Raw genomic sequence first — 20,719 nt, 5'->3', positions numbered from 1 at the left:
TACCCGCCCCGCCCCTGGGACTTGATCCCTCCCCGAGCGATTGCCAAAGCCTGCTACCCACAGATGGCAGACAACACTTCAATTGTATAAATCGTCTTTAATTGAGAAAGCATGGAGTGGAGACTGGTCCCCTGGGAGCAGAGCCTTTTTGGGTACCTAACACCCAGCTGAGGTAAAGCAAGTTCTATTCAGTTAGAAGCTGGAGGGGTGTATGAGGTCTAGAGACCAAGAGGCCCTCACCCTCCTTGGCCTGACCTGTAGGGGAGAAGGGTGGGACTTATTGCTGAATTGGTGTCTCCTCATTTGAAGGGGTTCAAAGCTATGTCCCATTTGTCTTTTTTATTCTAGACCCATTACCCTAAAGACCTCAGCTTTAAAGGGGACCTGGAAGGAATTCCTGCTGAGGTAGCTAAGTGTTCATGTCCCCCCAACCCAGGCACAGGTCCAGTCATGCCATGGTTCTGGCCACTTTCCCATCCTAGCTGCCCTTCTATGAGCCAGGGATTCCTTCCAAAACTCCTCTGCCCTTCCTCAGCCTCTGTTCCCTGGCAGGACCCCAGCTGAGTTGCAGGAGCTAAAAACTGCACGTAAAAAATAAGGTTAGCATTCTATCGGAAGAATAAGATTTTTGGAAAATTGTCTAGGGAAAACAAGAAGTTCTGGACTTAGTTCTTTGTGAATCATAGCTGGGTCCTTTCCAGAGCTCCTGCTTAACAGGTATCACTAGAGAAGGTGGAAGCGTGGGTCTAGAACTCTTACTCTAGAGCAATAACATGCCTATATAGGCTCTAGTTCCATCCTACAGGGAAGGGCTGAGAGTCGTGGTCTATGTCCTAGAGCTGAGATTCAGAAGGAAGTATGGCTCTGTATGTGTCTAGAACACCACGCTCTAGAATTGGGTGTCTCTGGGGTAAGAAAGTTAAACCTGTGGTGATCTGAGACTGGCCCAATTCAGGCCAAGACCAACAGCTGGACAGGGCCCAAATCCAGCCTCTCTCTAATTGGAAACCAGGGGTCCATCTGGGTGAAGGACAGAAGCCTGATGGATCCAGAACAGAGCCTGGCAGCATGCCTGTGTTCCAGCACAGACCCTGGGTGCAGAAATGGCCCTGGCTGGGGTGCCTGGTGTTCCAGAGCCTGTCTGGAACAAGGCAAAAGGTGGAGTAGCGAAAGAAGGAAACTAATCCTGAGCTGCAGTGGACCTATAAGTCTATGGCTTGGTGGCCATGAAAAGGGCAAAGGGCTCCAGGAACTGGCTGAGCCCGGGGTGGGGAAGATTTATGCCCTGGTTTTGTCAGTTTTGGAACCCCCCCGCACCATCTCGGGAAAAGGCTTTGGAGGGTGTGAGTGTGGAAGGAAAGAAGTGATCAGCCAGGACCATTTTCAGACATCCCCCTCTCTGACCCCTTTCCCGGGCCCTAAGGATCTAAGGGTCTCAGCAGCCCCGGAAGTCATGGCCGGCCCCTAGGCTCCCTCAGGGTAGAGCACCTGGTGGGACATGGCTGCTCAGGGCATGAGTGTGGCAGCAGGGGTGAGAGCAGGGCCAGAAGCAGGGCTGGGAGACAGGCTGTGGTGATGGCTAGAGCAGGAAGCCTCCAGTCCGGGGACTACACGGCAGGGGGCAGGGGGACTGGAAGGGGAGGTCTCAGGGACACTGTGGAGAGAAGGCTCCCGGTACACAGCCACTGTGAAGGGGAGAGAGAGGAGCAGGAAGGAGAGTTAGGCACCAAGAGAGCTCTGAAAGGGCTCCCTTCCCCTACACTCCTCCTCTGGGAACCCACAGAAGGAGAGCTTCCCAAACCTCCAAAGGCCAAAGCCTTCCTGGCTTGACCTGTCATAGCATGTGTCCTCTTAAAACACTTATAGCCCCTTAGCTGTGTGTCACTAAATGTCCATGTCTAGGTCAATACCGTCCCATGTGGTCCACCTCTTCCCTGGGGGTCCATACTCACCCTCCAGGAGCTTGGGCACAAAGTGGGCGGCTGCCTTGGTCTTCTTGACTCGATTTCCCTTCATGACTCGGCCCTCCTTGTCCAGGCCCAGGTACCAGGCCCGGCCAGAACGACGCTGGCGATAGAGAGCAGAGGCGTACAGGACATAGTAATTCTCAAAGACGCACTCCTTAAAGCGACACTCAGCTGTGAAATGTGGCTGAGGAGACAAAGGCCCAGAAAGGCACACACACACAGAAAGACAAAAAGACACATCACTGAACAGAAGGGAGCCCTGGGAAGAACAAGGCAGGATATAATCCATACGTTTGAGACTGGGAGAGCCAACTTCTGAGTCCACGCAGGAACTGGGAGAAAGGGAGGATGAGGAAGAGTCTGGTGGCCCCCCGAGGGCCGGGACCTAGACTTCTGGGGGCCTGGGATAAGAAGATAACTTCTCTCTGCTCTACTCCCACCCTCTCACCATCCAGGGCACCTGGAGGGAATTTCTGTTTGGAGGAGTTCCTGAATCCTTCCCCAGCATCCTGAATGACTCTGGGGAAGTGAGTAATAATGAGGTCTAGAGGAGGTTGGAGAAGACACACGGGTCCTAAAAGGTTGAAAGAGTTGGACATTCAAAGAGCCTGGGGGTATTTAGGAGGCTATTCGAGGAGAAGGGATTGGAGGGACGCTAGAGGAGGTGCTTGGGAGCGGGCAGTGAGGACAGGCAAGAGCTGGAGGGAGAGGAAGCCCTGAGCTGCAAAATATCTGTAGTTGGGAAGGCTGTAGCTAGGGGAGTCCCCTGACTCCACGCCACTCTGCCCCCTTGTCTCACCGAGCTGTAGAGCAGCCCCTCAGCGTTCATGGCCACGTAGTGACCCAGCTTGGCACTCTGGATGGTGACTACACGGAGCCCCACAGGGATCAGGTTGAAGTGGGCTGGGGGTGGAGAGAAGGGGTATCAGTACCCCAAGCCTCCAATCCCCATCCGAGCCCCCCCCTCAATTCTGGTCCCAGTTCTACTTCTTCCTTTGCGGGGTCAAAAAGCCAGACTGGGGCTTCCCTGGTGGCGCAGTGGTTGAGAATCTGCCTGCTAATGCAGGGGACATGGGTTCGAGCCCTGGTCTGGGAGGATCCCACATGCCGCAGAGCAACTAGGCCCGTAAGCCACAACTACTGAGCCTGCGCGTCTGAAGCCTGTGCTCCGCAACAAGAGAGGCCGCGATAGTGAGAGGACCGCGCACAGCGATGAAGAGTGGCTCCCGCTCGACACAACTAGAGAAAGCCCTCGCACAGAAACCAAGACCCAACACAGCAAAAATAAATTAATTAATTAATAAACTCCTACCCCCAACATCTAAAAAAAAAAAGCCAGACTGAAAACAACAGAACCTGAAGCCACAATAGGACTGTCATCTCCTATGCCTGCGCTCCCCCTTCCCACCCAGCAGCTGGCTTCCCCTCTCACTGAAAGAGCTGGTGTCCTCTGGGGTGCCCTGGATGCTCCCATCGGGATTCGCCTGGAGGTAGAAACCCTGGCGGCAGAACAGTTTGGTGACGATGCCTTTGAGCTGAGGCTCTGGAGAGAGAGACATTCATCTTGGAACATGACATCTCTGTTCCCAGAAACATTGCTACACTTGGCGGGATCAGAGGAGAGAAAGAAAGGAGGATGGAGGGAAGGAAGAGGGTCCCAGGGCCCCAACTCCCTGACCCTCTAAGCAAGCTCTCTCCCACCTCTCTTTGACTCCAGAGGAAGCTGGGGTGTGGGTCCCTTCTGCTTCCTCTAACCAGCTTTCAGTTTAATTGATTGAAATGTATTTAATTCCTACTCTACAGCTCAACCAGAATGGGGGGAGGGGAGAAGAAGGAAGAGGAAGGGGAGAGATACATGGAAACGCAGAGGACAAAGGGAGACAGGCAGAGCTGCTGAAGGGGCAGTGTGTTTGCGAATGTGGGGGGCATTAAGGTGACCCCAGGGTAGGGGCGCCCCCTCAGGAGTGGGGGTGGGACTGGGCCTGACGCTGACTCAGCACCTGCTGCTGCGGCTGCCTCTCGCTTCGCGCGGGCCTCGCCTTGGCCCAGCGCCGGCCTGTCTGACACTGACCCATCTGTCTGTCTGTCTGTCTGTCAGTCTGCTGGCTCGCGGGGTCCCCGCCCTCCCTGAGGCTCAGCCTCTCCCCTTCAGCCAGGTAACCCGCCTGGGATGGGGGATATTCGGTACCAAACCAAGGAAATGGGGGAGGGGGCCAGGGAGCTGGTGAGGCAGGCTGACTCACGTGGGGGCTGGGTCCCACTCAAAGGGTGGGCTGCGGACCGTACCACTGCGGAGGGCCGGCGGCGGGGGGAGGAGGACGCCAGCGGGGGGTGGGGTGGGGTCTCCCCCTAGGGGAGCTGAGAGAGGACAGGAGCGAGGCCAGAGGGACTTCCCGCCTGTCGCACCTGGACGGGGACCACACGCTAACCCTCACAACTCTCCTCCCCCGGCGCTTGCGGCCGAGTTCCCGGTACCCCCTCGTAGATGGTACGACCCCCAGTCTCCGTGCGGGTATCCAGCCGTTTAGTGTGTCTGAGTTCCTCGCGGCAGAGGGTCCCCTGAGCCCGTGGGACCCGATTTCTGAGTCGCGTAGGCGGTCATGGGGGAGTGCCCAGCTCTCTTCTTGAAGTGCAGGTCACGGGAGGAGGGCGCACAGAGGGGCGGACTGGCGAGGTAGCTGCAAGGACACCCGGGGGAGAGCTGGGCAGATTGGTACCGAGCCAGGCAAGCTCGGCGAGGAGGAACGGATCCAAGGCTCGGAGGAGCGGGAGAACCGAGGCGGGGGCGGGGCTGCCGGAGCCGCAGAAACCCTCGGGGTGACCCAGGCGTCCGGAACCCCCAGGCCCCTCCACTCGGCATTGAAAGAATCGCGAGAGACGGCACGTAGGCAGAGGATGGTGGGGGTGGGGACTCCTGTGTTGGGAGGGGGGCCGAGCGGGAGCTGCCAGGCTTCGGGGCACCAGGCTTAGCCCCTCAAGCCTCCCCCTTGCCCTCGAAAGCAAGGAGACTCGGGGTTATGGGCGAGAGAGAAGGGAAACTGAGGCATCGTCTGGCCGAGAGTTTGTGGTCCAGGCCCACCCCCTTTCACTTTCGGGGAGCCCCCGTCAGTCGGGCCCCGCTCTTCCGAGTCCCTGGCCTCAACCTCCCAGGCAGAGAGACCCCCGGCCCGGAGACCCCGCCCCAGCCACTCACCCGGGCAGCGGTCCGGCCGCGCGGGCCGCCCCCCGCACAGTCGCACCTTGGACAGCAGGATGAGGAGCTGCTTCTGGCAAAGGGACTTGGTGCCGCGGGGACACACGCGCCGCTGCGCCGACACGGGCCGGCTGCCCCCGGGCTCGTGGACCTCCCGCTTCTGCCGGATCAGGCTGCTGGCCAGTGCCGCCATGGCGCCCCGGGAGGAGACACCCCAAAACCGGCAGGCTCCCGGAGCGCGCTGCCCCCCCCCCCCCGGAGAAGCCCGCTAGCTCACCAGGACATGCTGTTGACTCTCCGGTCCGACTCGCCGCCTCACCCACGGGACCTGAGGATAAGCCCTAGACGACCCCCACCCCAGGCACCAGCTCCCACCCTTGGGCCTCGTGCTAGCTTCGCCAGACCCAGCAGCCTATGTACCTCTCAGTTGACCCCACCCTCGACCTTTGCCCCCCGCAGAAAACTCCCCCTTCTCTGATCTCCAGTGTCCCTGTCCCCCACTAACACTATCCCAAAGCCAAGACCCTCAAATTTTCCAGGATGTGGTTCCAATATCCCCAGGCACCTTTCCACCCTATTTCCGGGACCTGCACTCCTGCCAAAGCCACTCTTGTAATTTTAAGGGTGTGGGGTCCTTAGCTTTGGGGATATTAGCTCACCCCACCCCTGCTGGGGTGTTGCCAGTGTCTAGGAAGAACCCAACCTTGGTGTCTTTGCTTTTGCCACCCTCTAATTGAAGAATCCCCCACTTTTTTTCACTGAAATCCCAAAAAAACTATGCCTTGAAATATCCAGACTGTCGCCAATCAGCAAGAAGAGGTTCCCAGACCCTGTCTCTGGACGATACTGCTTTTTACCAAGTCACCCCCAATTCTAGTGGCACAGCGTTCCAGCTGCTGAGCCCCCTTCCTCACCTTGTTACCATCCACTCCTTTTGAAGTCACCTCCAAATCCGCCCTTCCTAGTGGTTACACCAGGTGGTTGTCTGGAGGGCCCTCTGTCACCTCGGAATAAGGAGCATAGGTTTTTGGCTTTTTTTTTCTGGCAGCCCCTAATTTCCTCGGGGACAGCTGGTGCTGTTTAGATCCCACGCCCTCCAATCCAACCAGCCCCCCGAGAGAGGAGTGCACCCACGTTGTCACGGGTCCCCAAATGTGAACAGACCCGCTGTAAGTCAGAGCGCATCAGAGCTTTCTGCGACAGGGCTTCCTTGTCCTCCCCGGGACTGCCTATAGCACCCCCTCTTCCTTCCCCGACGCCCCTCAACCTGTCCTGTCTTGTCGATCCGGGGTCGGCTGGCGCTGGCTCCGGTTCCAGGCTCCTCCCACCCTGTACCCCGCAAGCGGAGCTTCCCCCCACGCCCGGCTAGGCGTCCCGGACCCCAGGAAGGATTGAGGGTGTCTCCGCAGAGCGCCCTGGTCTGGCGAAGTGAGCTGTGGGCCTGGCGGCTGGGCCAAGCGGAGAGGCGGCAGCGGAGGCAGCGGTAGCGGCTGTGGGAAGCTGAGGCGGCGGCGGCGACAGCGGCTCCCCTCTCCTCCGAGAGCCGGCCCGGGGGCGGGGCAGGGGGCGGAGACGCCGGGAAAGAGTGGCGGGGGTGAAGCTGGGCGGGCGGAACCCCGGGGTTCCTTGGAGGCAGGGAGTGGCGAAGGTCTTAGAGACAGGCGGAGCCGAGGCAAGGCCGCATGTCTCGGGGTTCAGAGGAGGAGGGACAAGGAGGCGACTCCACTGAATGGAACTCTGGATGGGGGGAGAGGTTGGGCTTAGATAGATGGAATGGCGGATACCCCGAGAATGGAGAAAGGGACCCTATTGCCCGGGATGGAGGACAGAACTGGATGAGGAAGGTGGGGGGGGGGGGATAACTGAAGAGATAGCGGTGGTGGTGAAGTCTAGCCTGGGGTGAAATCCGGCCTCCTTAATGTCTCTGCTTTTGTGTGAGACAAACTGTCAGTCCCTGGTCTCCATACCTTTCTCCTTTACACGTTTTTTCAGCAAATATATTACCTCCATCCCTATTGACTCCTAAGAGAAAAGACCATAAGAACTGGCGGGAGATGGATGCCAGACGCTGCACCGGAGTGGGAGGGGTGCTGGCCACAGATTTGGAAAGTGGAGAGGCCAGAATGGAACGACCTGTGCCAGGGATGGGGCGGGAGGAGGGTAGGAGGACGCGGAGGAACCGGCGAGGAGGCCTTCTAGAACGGGCTCTTCAGGCCCAAATCGCTCAGCAGCCTGTCTCCCAGGTGAGGGGAGAGCAGTCCCCTCCACATCCCGCTGGCCAACAGAAGCACATTCGAGGTTAGTAGGAACAGCGTCTTTAATGGGCCCCGCCTCCCACGCCGGCTAAGCCGCCTCCCTTGCGTGCAGCCTTGGCCTCTTCCACAGCGGCGCGTAGGGCGAGGGCAGGGTCCCTGCGAAGCAGGGCCAACGCCCCGAGCAGCGAAGCGGCGCCGTCCCCCGCACGGAGCTTTTGGCCACTCAGAAAATAGTGGGGCAGCGTCCCAGCCTCGAGCACCCGGCCCAGCTCATCCAGCAGCCCGAGGCAGCAGGCGCCCGCATTCTCGGGTCGCGCCAGATAGAGCGCGGGCAGCCGCTCGCACGCCCAGTAGAGCAACGTCCGCAGGAGGTAGGGTGCCGCGACCCTAGTCCCTGCCACCAGCGGGCGCAGCAGCGCCTGGGCCGCCGCGTGCGCTTGCAGCAGGGGAACGGGTATGCGCGTCTTGAGCGCCAGCTCTTGGCGGGCGAAGCAGAGCTGCCAGCCGGGGGCGTCCGGCCGCTCTGTGCCGCCGCCACCGGGCACCAGGTAGAAGGAAGACGACTCCGAGGCCAGCGGGCCGGCCCACGAGTGGCTCCGAGCCCCCTGGGGCCAGCCGGCCACGGACACCACGGGGATCAAGTCGAAAAGCAAGAGGCGGCGCGGGGGCCCGGGCGTAGCCACGAGGATGGTGGTGACCCCCGCGTGGCGGGCTGCGTGGACCAAGCGCGGGGCACCCGGGACCGGAAACAGGGACTCAGCGACCGCAGCCAGTGAAGCAAAGAACCAGGCAGCCACCTGGGCGGGGCACAATGTGGGCCGTGCCTCCGGAGCCTCCGACGGCTGTGGCACTGGGCTAACTTCGGCTGCTTTGGTGACGTCACCATTCGTTTTTTTCAGTGGTGAGGGAAAGTCAACATCGGTTACGTCTTGTTGAGGCAACTCTGGCACTGAAACATTACTAGGTGAGTTTTCCAAAGACTCGTGTGCCTCAGGCTCAGTGACGTCACCGTGTAGCTGGTCCACGGAGATTTGCGGATCCTTGGGAGTTTCTTTGCTTTGGGCTGGGTGGATCGAATCACGTCCTCCTGGGACTGGGGGTCCTAGGCAATCCTGCCATGCCTCCCGGACCGAGGTTCCGCGTACCTGCTCTGGGAGGAAGAGCCATGCGTAACAGGATCCCACGTCCGGTTGCAGCTCCTGCCCAGTGCCATCTAGCGAAAGCACGGGCACCAGGAGTGTGAAGCCGGCGTCGTAGTGAGGTCCCCGAGCGTAGGGACCTAGAGGCGCAGGCCCCAGATCCAGGGAGCCCTCGCGAATCCCGCCACGAAGCAGCAAGAGCTCTGCCTGAGGAGGAAAGCGAGGGTCCCGGCGGTGAACGAGACCTAAGGAAAGAGAAGGGATCGTAAAGGCGTGATCCAGACCCGGGGCGGGGTAAAGCGGAGCTGAGAGCTGCAAGTTCCCGAAGGCTGGGAGGGTTACTTACCAAGCAAAGAGAAAACAAAGTCCTTGGCCTGGAGGAGATCTGGTCCTGGCTTGGGACCTTCACTCCAGCTCGCCTGCACACCCAGCTCCTGGATCAGCTGGGTTAGTTCTTGCAGCTGCGCCCCAGAGCAGAAGTCAATGTCCGTGAGCGGCCGGGCTGGGGCTGGGGGCGGTGGGCCCCACCAGGGAGCACTCCCCCAGACCGCGGAAGCCATATGGCTCTGTCGTTTGGGGGCTAGGAAATACACAGACGGGAGGAAGCCCAGACGGGCCGTACCTTTTGCTGCGGAAAACTGGCCCCCGTTCTTTTCTCTTCCAGAGGCCAAGAGGGTTCCCAAGACACAGTCCGCCAATGGGTCTGCAGACGAAGGGCCCTAAATTCAGTCTTGAAAGAGAACAAATAAATACCTCCTCCGTCCTTGCCCTTTTCTCATATGCTGGTCCCCGCCCCCATGGAACGGTTCACCTGACTCAGCAGGTAGAAAGTAGCTGTTTGGCCCCTCCTAAGGAATGCAATAGCCTCCTTCGCTGCCCCTTGTCTACGCCCCCTTACCTCTTTTTCAGAAGAGGCTAGTGGCTTGCGGCTTCCCTCTTAGGGTTAGCTACAAAGGCTGGGAAGAGAATGGATAGGAAGATTCAACAGGTAACTTCTTCCTGCTGCCTGCAAGGTCACGCCCCTAAATTATAACCACGCCCCTTTCTGGAGACTGTCGGGGTGGTTCCGGACCAGCCCGGCCTCCAGTCAGAGTTCAGTCACTCCTTTCGCTCTGCAGAGATCTCGCGGCTATCCTGGGAGTTGTAGTTTGTCTTCAAAGCTACCAGGGCGTTGGGGCCACGCCCCCACATCCTTTCCTGTTCCGTTGAAGTAGTGCCTGATGGAAGTTGTAGTTTCTATGGAGATAAACTATTCTGTGTCTTTATGATAAACTATTCTGTGTCTTTACAAGGCCAGGTGAACCGCACAAACACTCCTTGGGGTTAGAACAGAGGCCTAATAGGATGGATCTGAATAGCAAACAATAATGACGGACGTACACTAGGGCATGCGGAGAAATAGGGGACTCTACATCTCACTTGGGAGTAGAGGAGCCCTGGTCATTTAAATCTAGAAGGGTTCTTGCATGCAATTATAACTTCATTTTAGAGATGAGACTGCAAGCCTAGAAAGGTTGCACATGACTTGTCCAAGGTCAGAGCTGAGCCACAGAGCTGTTGGAAATGGGCTCTCCAGCTGGGACGTATCTCCTTGGAATCGATGGTGGTAATGTTAGACAAGAACACACCGATAGTGTGCATGTAGTGACCCAGGGATGGACATCTGACTCATGGAAGGGACATATTAGCGTTGCCCACCTCAGACACACAAATGGTGGCAGGGAAAACACTTTGGAATCTCGCAGCTTATGTGTGTATACAGAAGAGTTATCAGGACTGAAAATCAAGTCCAGAGGAAACTCCAGCTGGGCTAGGGCAGGGCAATGAAAAATTATCAGGGGAAGGAAATGGCTTTCAGCGACCAGTGCTATCAGGGACACAGCTTAAGTCCAGGATGAAACTAGGAGCCAGAATAGGACAGAAAGATAGGACACCAGAGACACGCTCACAGATTAGACCAATGCATACTGGACCAGGAATTCTTACATGCCTTTTTCCCAGGGGTCTGTCTCCACAGTGAACTAGGCCTAAGTCCATGGGCAAGAAAATTAAGTGGAGACACCTCGAAAAATTGAGAGGTCTATGAAGGAGGGGACCCTCAGAATCCAGGGCTCAATTTGGGGAGCCTAAAACACAAGGTTTCCTAGTCACTGACAAAGAGAGGTCTTCTCCCTCAGTAACCAAGAGCCCCAAACACAGCCCAGAACGGGGGAGGCAAGTTTCCATACATCTGGTCGTGACCCAAGAGACCAGATGAGGAAAACTGAAGCCTGGGCTCTTTCTCACAGTCTGGGGAAATCAGGCATTGGGTGTCCATCCCCACATCCTACCTCCTCCCCAGAGGGTGGCTTCTGAGCCACCCTAAAAAGAGCTAAGTTCTCTGGTCTCTGGGGGAGCTTTAAGATGCCGGGGGTGGGTGACAGGGAAAGGAAAATTGCTCTAAACTCTAAAGCACTGCTCTCCAATAGCATTTTCCATGGTGATGCAAATGTTCTAAATCTGTGCCGTCCAATGCAGTAGCCACTAGCTCCATGTGCCTACTGAGCACTTAGAAGATCATGGCACTGAGGAACAGAATTTTTTTTTTGGCCAAGCCATGAAGCTTGCGGGGTCTGAGTTCCCTGACCAGGGATTGAACCCCAGCCACAGCAGTGAAAGCGCCAAATCCCAACAACTGGACCGCCAGGGAACAGAACTGGATGCCAGGGAAATTCTGTTCCCTGAGGAAGAGAATTTTTAACTTAATTTTTAACAGAATTAAATTTCCTTAATTTTAACTAATTTACATTCTAATAGGCATTTGGCTAGTGGCTACTGTAATTGACAATGCAGCTCTAGGGCCTTGGGGATAACGGATTTAGCTAGACAGCGATGGAAGGAAAGCAGGGATAGTTTAGGTCCTCATCAGGCCCTGTGGGATGGGGCTGGGGTGGATGTCCTCAATAACCACAGATCACTTCTCTTGTCTCTTTACTCCTCATGCATATCTGTCCCCTCTTTTTCTAAGTTGCTCTGAGCACACTGATATCCCCACTCCTTGATGGTCTCCGGTGAGTTGTTGGATGTCTCTCGGTGAAGGCGCCTGGGAGACAGCGCACTTGTCCCTGCCTGCTCTGAACTGTCTCTGGCGGACGCCAAAGACCACATGCCCTAGCCGGGTGCCTGACCCAGGACAGTAGGGCTTCCAGCTGGCTTTGGGAGGCGTAGACATCTGGCGATAGTTCTGGCAGGCTGGAGGAACTGTATCCATGGGCTGGTACACCCAGTCTTGGCTGCCTGCTCGCCGGGAGGGTGATTGCAGCTCAATCAGTACAGGTACCTCTGAGAAGGTTAGCAGGTCATTGTAGGCCACCTGAGCCTTGGGAGAGCAGGAGTTCTGACTGGGTGGGACAGAAGTCCATGGTATGTGCTGCCCAGCATCCTCCTTTCGACGAACTGCCTCAGATATAAATGACTTTCGGGTCTGATGTGGGCCCAAAACTTGGACAGAGTCAGTTCCTAGAGGGTTCCTGTGGAGGCCAGGATTTGGGATAAGGCATGAGTTGTTATGGAGGCCTGATCTCTTGGATAAGCCAGAGTCTTCAGTAAGGGCTGGACCCTTATGGGGGCCAGGATCTCGATTAATTCCTGAGTGCTGTGTAAGCTAGGGTCATGGGTATGTTCTGAGCCCCTGTAAATTCCAGCATCTTGGGTAAGGCCTGGAAGCTTGTGGAGGCCTGGATCTTGAGCAAGGCCTGGGTTCTTGGGGGAGGGCTGGGTTTGGGGTAAGGCTTGGGTTTCTGGAAACTCTGCAGACTTTGGAAGGGCCTGGGGTCCTTGGGAGGACAGAGCCTTGGTTGAGGCCTGGAAGTCTTATGAAGTCCAGGGGGTTGGGCCTGGCTTGGGGTTTGGAAAGTAGTGGATAACTGGGGAGGGATGGGGCCCTGGGAAGAGAGGACAGACCGAGGAGACTTGGAGGTTGGGGGAAAGGTGGGGGGTTGTATTAAGGTGGAGGGCTTCTGGTGGTTGCTGTGTTGATGAAGGACCCATGATCTGGGAGAAACAAGAGGCAGATAAAGAGTGCATGGTGGAGGCATGGTGCATGGTGAGCTCTGGGCACTGGTTCGAGAATGGAAACAAGGTTGAGAAGGTGCAGCATCCTTGGAGTACAGGAATGTGGGGTAGACTGGAGTCTGGGTGTCCGTGTTTCTCTTCTCAGACCTGCAAGGAAGGAAGCCGCAGTAGGGAAGGTCTTGGACTGTACAAATTTGTCTTTGGCATCATTTGAGATCTTCCATTCCATATTCCCCAACTCCAGGTAACCCAGTATGGAACCTGTGGAGGGCTTAGCACTGTCCCCACTACATTGCTTGAGTGTTCAGCCGTACCAGAGCTCACCAGACCATGCCTCTCTTGGGGCCTGGAGAGGGTACCCAAGTCCTTTCTGGAATACCCAGAGTTCTGAGGGGGACACAAATGGAATAAGTTCTGCTTTACCCTGCGGGCATCGTAGACCACACGGCTGGAGGAGAGGCCTTGGCTGAAGGCAGACAAGGTAGAGGGAATAGAATCTAGGATGAGGGTAGGGGTGGTGGAAGGGACTGGAGTGGTTGTCAGGGCCATGACCAGCACTAGGACAGAGGTTGTGTCAGAGGTCGGGACAGGGGCTGGTGTAGGGACTAGGGCAGGAGTAGTAGCAGGGGCAGAAGTTGGGGGAGGGACCAGAGTGTTGGCATGGGTATAGGTCAGATGAGCATGGGTCAGGGTGCAGACAGATATGTGGCCCAGGGACAGGGCTGAGGCACGTGAGGGGGCCTGGGCTTGGGCCTGGGCTGGGGTATGGGCTGAGGTATGCTCAGGGCCCTGGACCTGGGCAGGCCTGTGCTCAGGGGTGAGGGCTGGGGAGGGGGTCTGGGCCTGGGGGGTGGTGTGCTCAGGGGGGTGGAATGTGGAGCAAGTCTGGGCCTGAGGCAGGGCGTGCTCAGTGGGGTGGGTAGAGGAGAAGGTCTGGGCTTTGGCAGGAGTGTTCCCAGTGGGGTGCACTAGGGAGAAGGCCTGGGCCTGGGCGGAAGTGTGCTCATGGGCGTGGCCTCGGGAGCAGGTCTCAGACTGGGGGGTGGGTGTGCTCAGTGGGGTGGGCTGAGGAGAAGGTCTGGGCCTTGGCAGGAGCATGCGCAGAGGGCTGAACCTGGGGGCGGGTCTGGGCCCGGGCTGGGGCCTGGGCTGGGTCAGAGTCTGGGGTCTTAGTCTTGCTCTCTTGGGGCAGGCGGAGTGGAACCACATCCACCTTGCTCATCCTGCGGAGCTTGGAAGATGTCTCTTACCTGGAGTAAAAGTTGGCTTGGGACTTTAAGGCTGTGACCGGAGGGGCCTCCCCAGCTCCCACTACCCGCTCCTTCCACAGTCCCTGTGGAGCCTCCGTGGAAGCCCCAGCCCGTCCACACTGAGGCGGCATCCAGCAGCACTTAGAAGCCTTCTCATCTTTTGTGTCTGGTATCCAGGATTCAAGGTGGTTTGGGTGCCCGAGCAGGAAGCTTGGGCGATGGCGGAAGCGGGAAGAATCTCTTGAGCACAGGTTCTTGGGATCCAGGGAGCAGCGCCTGCGCATGCGATGGCTGCCTACACAGCTGGCTTGCTTGTCTGCAGGGAAAGGCAAGATGGGTCAGGGCCTGGGTTCCTGAGGGGCTGAGAATCAAGGCAGGGGTAGAAGAAAGGGGACAGGCCCACATCCCCTGAGCCCACGCTGGCGCCCACTCACCTTTGGGGAAAATACGTTTGAAAAGTGCCCGCAAGAATCTCTTCAGATGCCTCCAGAGCTGAGGGAAGAAGGGGAGGGGGGAGGCCGGGAGCAGGGTGAGCCCTGAAATCCAACCCTTGTCCGGCCACACCCCAGCAGCCCTCCCAACCTCAGCCCCTTCAAGACCCCAGGGGTCCCCCAACCCCGCTGCCCAGATCCTGCCCTGACCATAGTCACCACGTTCATCCCCACGTTGAGCAAGATGAAGCTGACCGGGATCAGAAGAATTGAGTCTCCTAGCTCCTGGCGTGTCCTGGGGATGGTGCCAGAGCATGGCTCGGCTCGGCAGAGGGCTCGCTCACCCATGGCCGGGGGTCCAAGGACTGCCTGGGTCCCCTGGCCTCCATATAGTCACTGGGAGCCAGACTGGGTCATAATGGGGCAGGTGGTGAGGTCACAGTGAGGGAGGGGGACGAAAAGGAGGGCCCAGGGTGGCATTCCCCTGGTAACCAGGGTCAGGTAAGCTGAGCCTGGACAGTCAAACAGGGCCCGTAGGCCGGCACACATCCCCTCGAGCGGTCATTCATTCGCTCACCGCCCGCTGACTCACTTGTTCGAATGACACATTCCGTCTCTTGGCCCCTCTTGAGACTAGGAAGACCTTGGCCTCAGAGCCCTGCGGAAGGCCTGGCTGGAGTCCAGAGCCTCAGCCTTCTTCATGCCCTTCACTGGGCCTGGAGCTGGACCTGCCCAGATGTGGAACCTCCCAGTTTGGAAGCAGCTTCTTGTATGAGGCTCTTTGGGGACAGGGAGAGCTGAGACACAGAGGAGGTGCCCAGAGACCAGGGGTTTGGAGTCTGCAGCTGCAGATGTACTTAGTGCATGGTATAGGACCAGGAGGGGCCTGCTGGCAGGACTGTGGCCACTGAACCAAAGGGACCCTCAGGCCAAGAAGGGGACACTGGCTTCTTATTGCAGGAAGCCAAGCGCAGGGACCCAGGCTGGCAGAAGGAGTGGCGCTTCCAAGCCACAGACCACCAATGTTTCCTGGACTCTGGCGCTCTTTATTCCTCTCTCCATGCCCTGCCGCCCCCCGCCCCCGGCCCCATTTGCTACTGGTCAGTTCGTTTTCCCAGTCTGGCTTGCCTGCAGAGAGGGCCTCGAGGCCGAGGTGGAAGGTAGCAGCGAGTTGGCCCGTGCTTGGCTCTCCTGCACTTGCCGCTTCAGCTCCAGGCTGTCATACACCTGGTAGTTGGCATTGCCCCCTGGGTTCCGCCTGAGTGGCATGAAGGTGGGTGGGGGTGGAGGGTGCTCGGTAGCCTGGACGTCGGGCAGGGGCTGGGAGGGGCGGAGGAGCAGCGCTGAGCTGGGAGCCGGGGCCCGCTGGTCCGAGGCCTCGGCCAGCACCGTGAGGGAGGCGGATGTGGCCAGAGGGCGCCGCACGGGCAGCATCTCAGCCCATTCGGCCGCCCGGCACCGCACCTCGTGGGGATCCTGGGAGTAATTCAAGTGTCCCGTGAAGGGGTGCGGGCTGCGGTTGGGCTGGCTGTGAGCACAGCTGGGGAGGCTCCGTCCGTGGGCCGGGGAGGAGTTGCGCTGCCAGGCTTCGGGCTGGCAGCCCCAAGGCACCAGAGCGGATGGAGGCTCAGAGCCCTCCAGACCACGCCGCCGTTGATCCCAGGAGTCATACGGCAGCTGGCCCCTTGAGGGGTAAGTGCTGTGCCCCCCAGGGACCCACGAGGGGTTAGGGGGCAGCCGTCGGAGAGGTGGTGGAGACGAGGTCCACTGGTCAGCCTCCACGTTGCCCCAGATGCGGGATGGTGAGCAGGGGGCCCCGAAGGACTGCAGCCTTAGCTCGGACTTGGCCTCCACATGCTTGGCTATGCGGTGCAGCTCGGGCGACAGGTAGAGACAGGGTGGTGGCAGGCTGGCCAGGATCCCACCCTGACGGCCCCAGAGGCCCACGTTGGAAGGCAGGCCCATCTGCTTGTAGAGCCCTTCCCAGCAGCCCCACGGGTACTTGGGTTGTGGGAAGGAAAGGTCATCTTCCTCCTCCAGGTAGGAATCCGGGTCCTCCCGATCAAAGGAGGGCATCGGCCGCAGCTGTGACATCCCGTGGCTGCGATGCGGCCTACGGAAGCCTGAGCGGCTGTAGGGGAATTGTCTGCGGTTCTTCGGCCTCCGCTGGTGGCTGCAGGGGCGGCGGCTGCAGCTGCGGCTACGGTTGCGGAGATGATGGTAGGAGGACAGGGAGTAGCAAGCGGGCCGGGCCATCTTCACTTCCACAGTGTCCAGGATGCAGTGGATGTGGACATCTTGGGCCTTGGCTGGAGGATGTTTGGGGGAACTTTCACAAGCCTGCGAGATTTCATCTGGGGGAGGCGAGAGTCCGTGAGGGCAGGGCGACTGTCAGAAGAGTTCAGGGTTGGGAACCTGGGGGCCTGGGTTTCTAGGGCCCTGGGAGTGGCGGGGGCGGGGTACCCCCTACCTGTCTTCCGTACTTACTTTTCTGATTAATCCAACAGATGGTCTTGTCTAAGGCATTCTGGAGCCCATGCCATACCTGGGTGGGGTGGGGTGGGGTGGGTGAAAATGAAGGCCAGGCTCTCCACCCTCACTCCCCGTTCCCGCCAAGACCGTTCCTGCAGACGGAGGTGCAGGCTGCAGTTCCCACCCTCAGCCCTCTTCACCCCTGCTGGTGGTCCCCAACCCTTGCTGACCATAGTTGCCATGCTGATCCCAGTGCTGACAAGGCCCGGCAGCAGGAGCAGGAAGTCCTCCACATTCTGGGTACTTTCTTGGTATGGATGGCAGCACCTCAGGTTGTCATACCAGAGCCGGTTTTCCACGGTGGGGGGGTCCTAGGGCCACCTGGGCCGCGGGCCGCCCCCCCCTGCCACCGGCCCTGACCCACAGTGCAGTCATGCCAGGACCTGCAGACACCCACCAACAGGTGAGGGAGCATGGTCACAATGAGGCACGTTGCACGGAGTCACAATGCCGAGGTGGCCAATCTTTCATCCACTCAGCTGGCCCTTTATGTGGCCATCTCTGCCCTTGGCTCCCACTACATGGAGCCTAGTCCCCAGAGTTCAGTCTGCCCTTCTGTCTCCAAGGGGCCTTGCTTAACTTGATTTGCAAGCATGGTTGCTACAGATGAGAGACAGTCTTCATAGGGACTGAATCATGCATAAAGGATTTCCTCCATTTCATTGTTCGAGACATTATAGCAGCTTATGTAGCCTGTTGTTATTCTCCACCCACGCCTGCTTGGGGCCAGCAGCGAGGGTGACTAGATGGACGAGTGACAGTAAGAGTCCCCTCTGGGGTCACCCCACTGCACCATCCCCTCCTTGTCCTGCCCATTTCCCTGTCATAACCCCTCTAGTACCCACCGTACCCACCCCTTCCTGGCCGGGGGTTGCAGCCTTAGGTGTTGGTGGTCACTGAGCCCACTGGCCCCTTCGCTTCAGAGCAAGGGTTTGCCACCTTTGCCAGAGACCACCCCCAACCATGGTTTCTCTCCTTCCTAACCAACTGCCCTCCCACTGAGCCAACCCTCCGAGTTGAAAAACGGTTAGCTGCTGTCTTGAGAAAACCACATGAAATTCACAAAGCACAAAATAGATGTAATTGTGATATGACAAAAGGAATCTACTATTATAAACAGGGTTCATTGCTGGGGTCTGTGAAAGTGGTACCTGGGGAACCTCAAGTCATTTTGTTTGTACAATGAACATCTCAACAGATATAGAGGAACCGGGAATTCCCGGGAGGTCCAGCGATTAGGACTCCACGCTTTCATTGATGAGGGCCCCGGTTCAATCTCTGGTTGGGGAACTAAGATCCTGCAAACCACACTGCATGGCCAAAAAGAAAAAAAAGAAAGAAAGAAATAGAAAGAGCCAGTGGGCATTTTCCATCAAGACTCCAAACACGTAGCAGGTGCTCAATATAGACCCACTTAATGGAATCAGCTTAAAATGATCAATAACGTTAGTCAAATGAAAATGAAAAGAGAAGCAGGGTGATTCATAGAAGGCCCATCTGCTCACATTCCAGGAACCCATCTGGTATGGAAGGTGAGGTCTAGTCCCTTCGACCTGGCTCCTTGTTCCCAGGTTGTGTGCGTGTGTGTGATCCCAAGTGTCTAGAAGTAGGTAGGGCCTGGGTTTCCCTGCTGTCCAGTGGATGCAATATCCCGATGAGTTTACATGGGAAACTGAGGAAGGTGGGAGGAGACTCTGATGGGCCAGCAGCAATGGGAATCTACCTGTGGGAGCGGGGGGATGGAGCGTCTGAGGCCATGAAGTTGATCCTTGGTGTCCGTGTGACCATGAATAAGTCACTTGGCGTCTCTGAGCCTCAGTCTCCTCATTTGTGACATGGAAGTGCTAATCAGAGGAGTGAGGGCACACAGGGCTGTGTGGACGCAGCCCTTGAGAGTGTCCTTAATATTTTATCCTCCACTCCAAGCCTTCTCGAGTATACAGGAGCTTTGGGTTCTGACTGGGGAACTGTAAGGGCCTGGGTACCCTCACTCTCAGCCATCCCTCCCCAAAGGAACCAGGGCTTCAGAGGGACCACACCTCACCTGTAGTTACAGCCTAAACCAGGGCTCTGGTAGGAGCCGGACCTCTGAGAGACTGAGGCCAGTACTGCCTGGGGACCTGGAATGGGATTTGGGGGGCTTCCCTGGGCACTAGAGAACAGAGTAGAGGCAGGTGGGAGCCTTGGAACCAAGAAGGGCCTGGGGAAGGGCTGAGGACAGGGCCTGGTGAGGCCAAGAGGTTGATGAGGGTCCTCAGGGCTCTCTAGGCCCTGTTGCCAGGGAGATCATTTCCTTAGCAACCAGGCTTCTGGGTGTTGTGTGGGCCCTGGCACCCCCCCACACCACCACAAACCACCTCCTCTCTTCTTTTTATTCTTCTTCCAGTCACCTCTTTGTCAGGGAATGGTATACCCAGGCCTTTCCCATCCCCTCAGCCGTGCTGGATCCAGAGACCGGGGGGGTAACAGTGGGACAGGGCCTCCACCTCCCTGGTCAGCTCCCGCAGCCGCCGCCTCACGTCTCTGGCATTATAGGCTACGCGCCCTGAGGAGTGGCGCCGGGGGATGTCTGCGACGTGGGCCGGGCCCAGGATGGGTGGCTGGGCTGGCGGGCACTGCTCCTGTTCTGCCTGGGGCACCCCCCAACCGTTCTTGTGGCTCAGGGCCTGAGGGCTGTGGGGCGGGGGTTCACAGGGTACGCGTAGGCCTCTAGGCCCAGCTCTGACTGCCTCTCTTTTGAGCGGCCTTCCCTCTACAGTTTGCTGGAAGCGGATGGTCTGGGTAGGTGGCTCCACGGCATCCTGGGCCCAGGGAGTCCAGAACCCCTGGATGGACTGAAAGCCTTCCCAGTCCTTGGGGCAATTCCAGTTGTGGGGGCAGATTGTTGTGTGCTGAAGTGGGGGCTTCTCGTCATCGCTGTCAGTTGTCAGGGGCCCAGGCCACGGGGCGGTGGGCGCGGCGTGCTGAAGAGTCTCGACGGCGATGGCGGCGAGTGGGTGGGGGGAACACGGTCATTTTCACAGGGTCCATGGTGCACCGCAGGCCGACTGCAGGGGCGCTCTGCTTCGGGGGCTGGGTCTGCTTCCCAGGTGAGCATAACTTAGAAGCCTCTGTGGATCAGGGACAGGTCAGAGGCTGGTGGGGAGCCTGGCTTCTCCAGGGTTGGAGAGGCAGGGTGCAGGAAGAGAATCTGCATAGTTACGGTGTCTGAGCAGGGAGAGCGGGAGAGGAAGGGGCCCGCTTAAGGTCAGGGCTAGAACACCTGGTTTCTGCCTTTCCTATTCCCCAACCTCCCCATCCTCCACTTACCTTTCTCACAAATAACTCGAAACACTTGGTGTAAGAAGCTACGGAGTCTGCGCCAGAGCTAGGTTGGGGAGGACACAGTGACTCCAGGCAGGCCCCCGCCACCCGGCCTGCCCCCCAGCCATCCTGCTAGCACCCTCCCACCCGGCCCCACCCTGACCAGTGTCACCATATTGATGCCAATGTTAACGCAGATGATGAGGCCCAGCTGCGACAGGATGGAGTTGCCCAGGTCCTGGCAGTTGTTGGTGCTGGGGCTGTGACACGAGGCCCACCCGGGCCGGGGCCACTCAGCCGTGGCCATGGGGGTCCCTAGGCCCCCAACCTACTGTGCCCACAGTACCATCGGCCGCCTTCCTGTCCCAGAGACTCCTGGGGGTAAGCAGGTCACAGTGATGTGGGGCTCTCCCTCAAAATGTGCCAAGAGGGAGAGTCCTGGGCCTGTATTTGACCCTCCAGCCTGGGCCAGGGCTTAGCAGAGGCCAAACCCTTCACCTTGCGTGTCTCTCCTGTAGCCAGCCACCTGCACCAGCCCATAGGCCCTCTGGCCTGTTTGGTGTCTGTCCCCATCAGCCCCTGCCTGGTCCTCTACG

The 20,719-nt window shown here is 58.4% G+C and overlaps 5 protein-coding genes and 1 long non-coding RNA gene across 7 annotated transcripts; 1 reads left to right on the top strand and 5 right to left on the bottom strand.

The window, feature by feature from the left end:
• Positions 1 to 82: 82 nt before the first annotated feature.
• Positions 83 to 7,030, bottom strand: FGF11 (fibroblast growth factor 11). Its single transcript, XM_027130889.1, has 5 exons — positions 5,161 to 7,030; positions 3,400 to 3,510; positions 2,767 to 2,870; positions 1,953 to 2,151; positions 83 to 1,685 (listed from the first exon to the last, which is right to left on the bottom strand). Exons 1-5 carry the CDS (start codon positions 5,351 to 5,353, stop codon positions 1,507 to 1,509), a joined length of 786 nt encoding a protein of 261 aa, XP_026986690.1. The 5' UTR covers positions 5,354 to 7,030; the 3' UTR covers positions 83 to 1,506.
• A 429-nt stretch (positions 7,031 to 7,459) lies between these two features.
• On the bottom strand, positions 7,460 to 9,673 carry TMEM102 (transmembrane protein 102). 2 transcript variants are annotated; one of them, XM_027130883.1, is made up of 3 exons: positions 9,453 to 9,673; positions 8,901 to 9,284; positions 7,460 to 8,799 (listed from the first exon to the last, which is right to left on the bottom strand). In XM_027130883.1, exons 2-3 carry the CDS (start codon positions 9,112 to 9,114, stop codon positions 7,478 to 7,480), a joined length of 1,536 nt encoding a protein of 511 aa, XP_026986684.1. In that variant the 5' UTR covers positions 9,115 to 9,284; positions 9,453 to 9,673; the 3' UTR covers positions 7,460 to 7,477. The 2 variants fall into 2 exon arrangements, with proteins under 2 accessions (XP_026986684.1, XP_026986685.1); XM_027130884.1 differs by having other exon boundaries at positions 8,901 to 9,257.
• Positions 8,265 to 10,615, top strand: LOC113633006 (uncharacterized). Its single transcript, XR_003438023.1, has 2 exons — positions 8,265 to 8,379; positions 9,673 to 10,615. It is a non-coding gene; the product is annotated as an uncharacterized LOC113633006 (long non-coding RNA).
• Positions 10,616 to 11,556: 941 nt separating this feature from the next.
• SPEM3 (SPEM family member 3) lies at positions 11,557 to 14,636 on the bottom strand. The gene is given in 11 exon segments (XM_027130668.1): positions 11,557 to 11,604; positions 11,606 to 11,648; positions 11,650 to 12,187; positions 12,190 to 12,301; positions 12,303 to 12,398; positions 12,400 to 12,782; positions 12,785 to 12,907; positions 12,910 to 13,642; positions 13,722 to 14,173; positions 14,292 to 14,349; positions 14,499 to 14,636. Coding segments are annotated over 11 exon segments (2,724 nt in total).
• Positions 14,637 to 15,389: 753 nt separating this feature from the next.
• On the bottom strand, positions 15,390 to 16,993 carry SPEM2 (SPEM family member 2). Its single transcript, XM_027130659.1, has 2 exons — positions 16,889 to 16,993; positions 15,390 to 16,676 (listed from the first exon to the last, which is right to left on the bottom strand). The coding sequence occupies exons 1-2, from the start codon at positions 16,991 to 16,993 to the stop codon at positions 15,390 to 15,392; spliced, it is 1,392 nt and encodes a 463-aa protein (XP_026986460.1).
• A 2,213-nt stretch (positions 16,994 to 19,206) lies between these two features.
• Positions 19,207 to 20,610, bottom strand: SPEM1 (spermatid maturation 1). Its single transcript, XM_027130888.1, is given in 7 exon segments — positions 19,207 to 19,281; positions 19,283 to 19,509; positions 19,512 to 19,549; positions 19,551 to 19,742; positions 19,744 to 19,930; positions 20,130 to 20,187; positions 20,287 to 20,610. Coding segments are annotated over 7 exon segments (921 nt in total). The 5' UTR covers positions 20,431 to 20,610.
• Between the last annotated feature and the right edge of the window lie 109 nt (positions 20,611 to 20,719).

Source organism: Aethalodelphis obliquidens, unplaced genomic scaffold (genome assembly GCF_003676395.1).
Source record: "Aethalodelphis obliquidens isolate GAN/ISIS:26980383/991018 unplaced genomic scaffold, ASM367639v1 scaffold38, whole genome shotgun sequence".
Lineage (NCBI taxonomy): Eukaryota > Metazoa > Chordata > Mammalia > Artiodactyla > Delphinidae > Aethalodelphis > Aethalodelphis obliquidens.
Note: the sequence above shows the minus strand (reverse complement) of the source record. Positions and strands in the feature narration are given on the sequence as shown.

Bases quoted from the DNA above. Each gene is read 5' to 3' on its own strand.
- FGF11 (XM_027130889.1), bottom strand. From the start codon at position 5,353: ATGGCGGCACTGGCCAGCAGCCTGATCCGGCAGAAGCGGGAGGTCCAC. The intron at 2,152-2,766 runs GTGAGACAAGGG...TTGTCTCCTCAG, and splicing joins AGGGGCTGCTCTACAGCTCG to CCACATTTCACAGCTGAGTG. The intron at 1,686-1,952 runs GTGAGTATGGAC...TCCCCTTCACAG, and splicing joins TGTGCCCAAGCTCCTGGAGG to TGGCTGTGTACCGGGAGCCT.
- SPEM2 (XM_027130659.1), bottom strand. From the start codon at position 16,993: ATGGTCAGCAAGGGTTGGGGACCACCAGCAGGGGTGAAGAGGGCTGAG. The intron at 16,677-16,888 runs GTGAGGGTGGAG...CTCTTCTGACAG, and splicing joins GGTCTTGGCGGGAACGGGGA to TCGCCCTGCCCTCACGGACT.
- TMEM102 (XM_027130883.1), bottom strand. From the start codon at position 9,114: ATGGCTTCCGCGGTCTGGGGGAGTGCTCCCTGGTGGGGCCCACCGCCC. The intron at 8,800-8,900 runs GTAAGTAACCCT...CTCTTTCCTTAG, and splicing joins CTTTGTTTTCTCTTTGCTTG to GTCTCGTTCACCGCCGGGAC.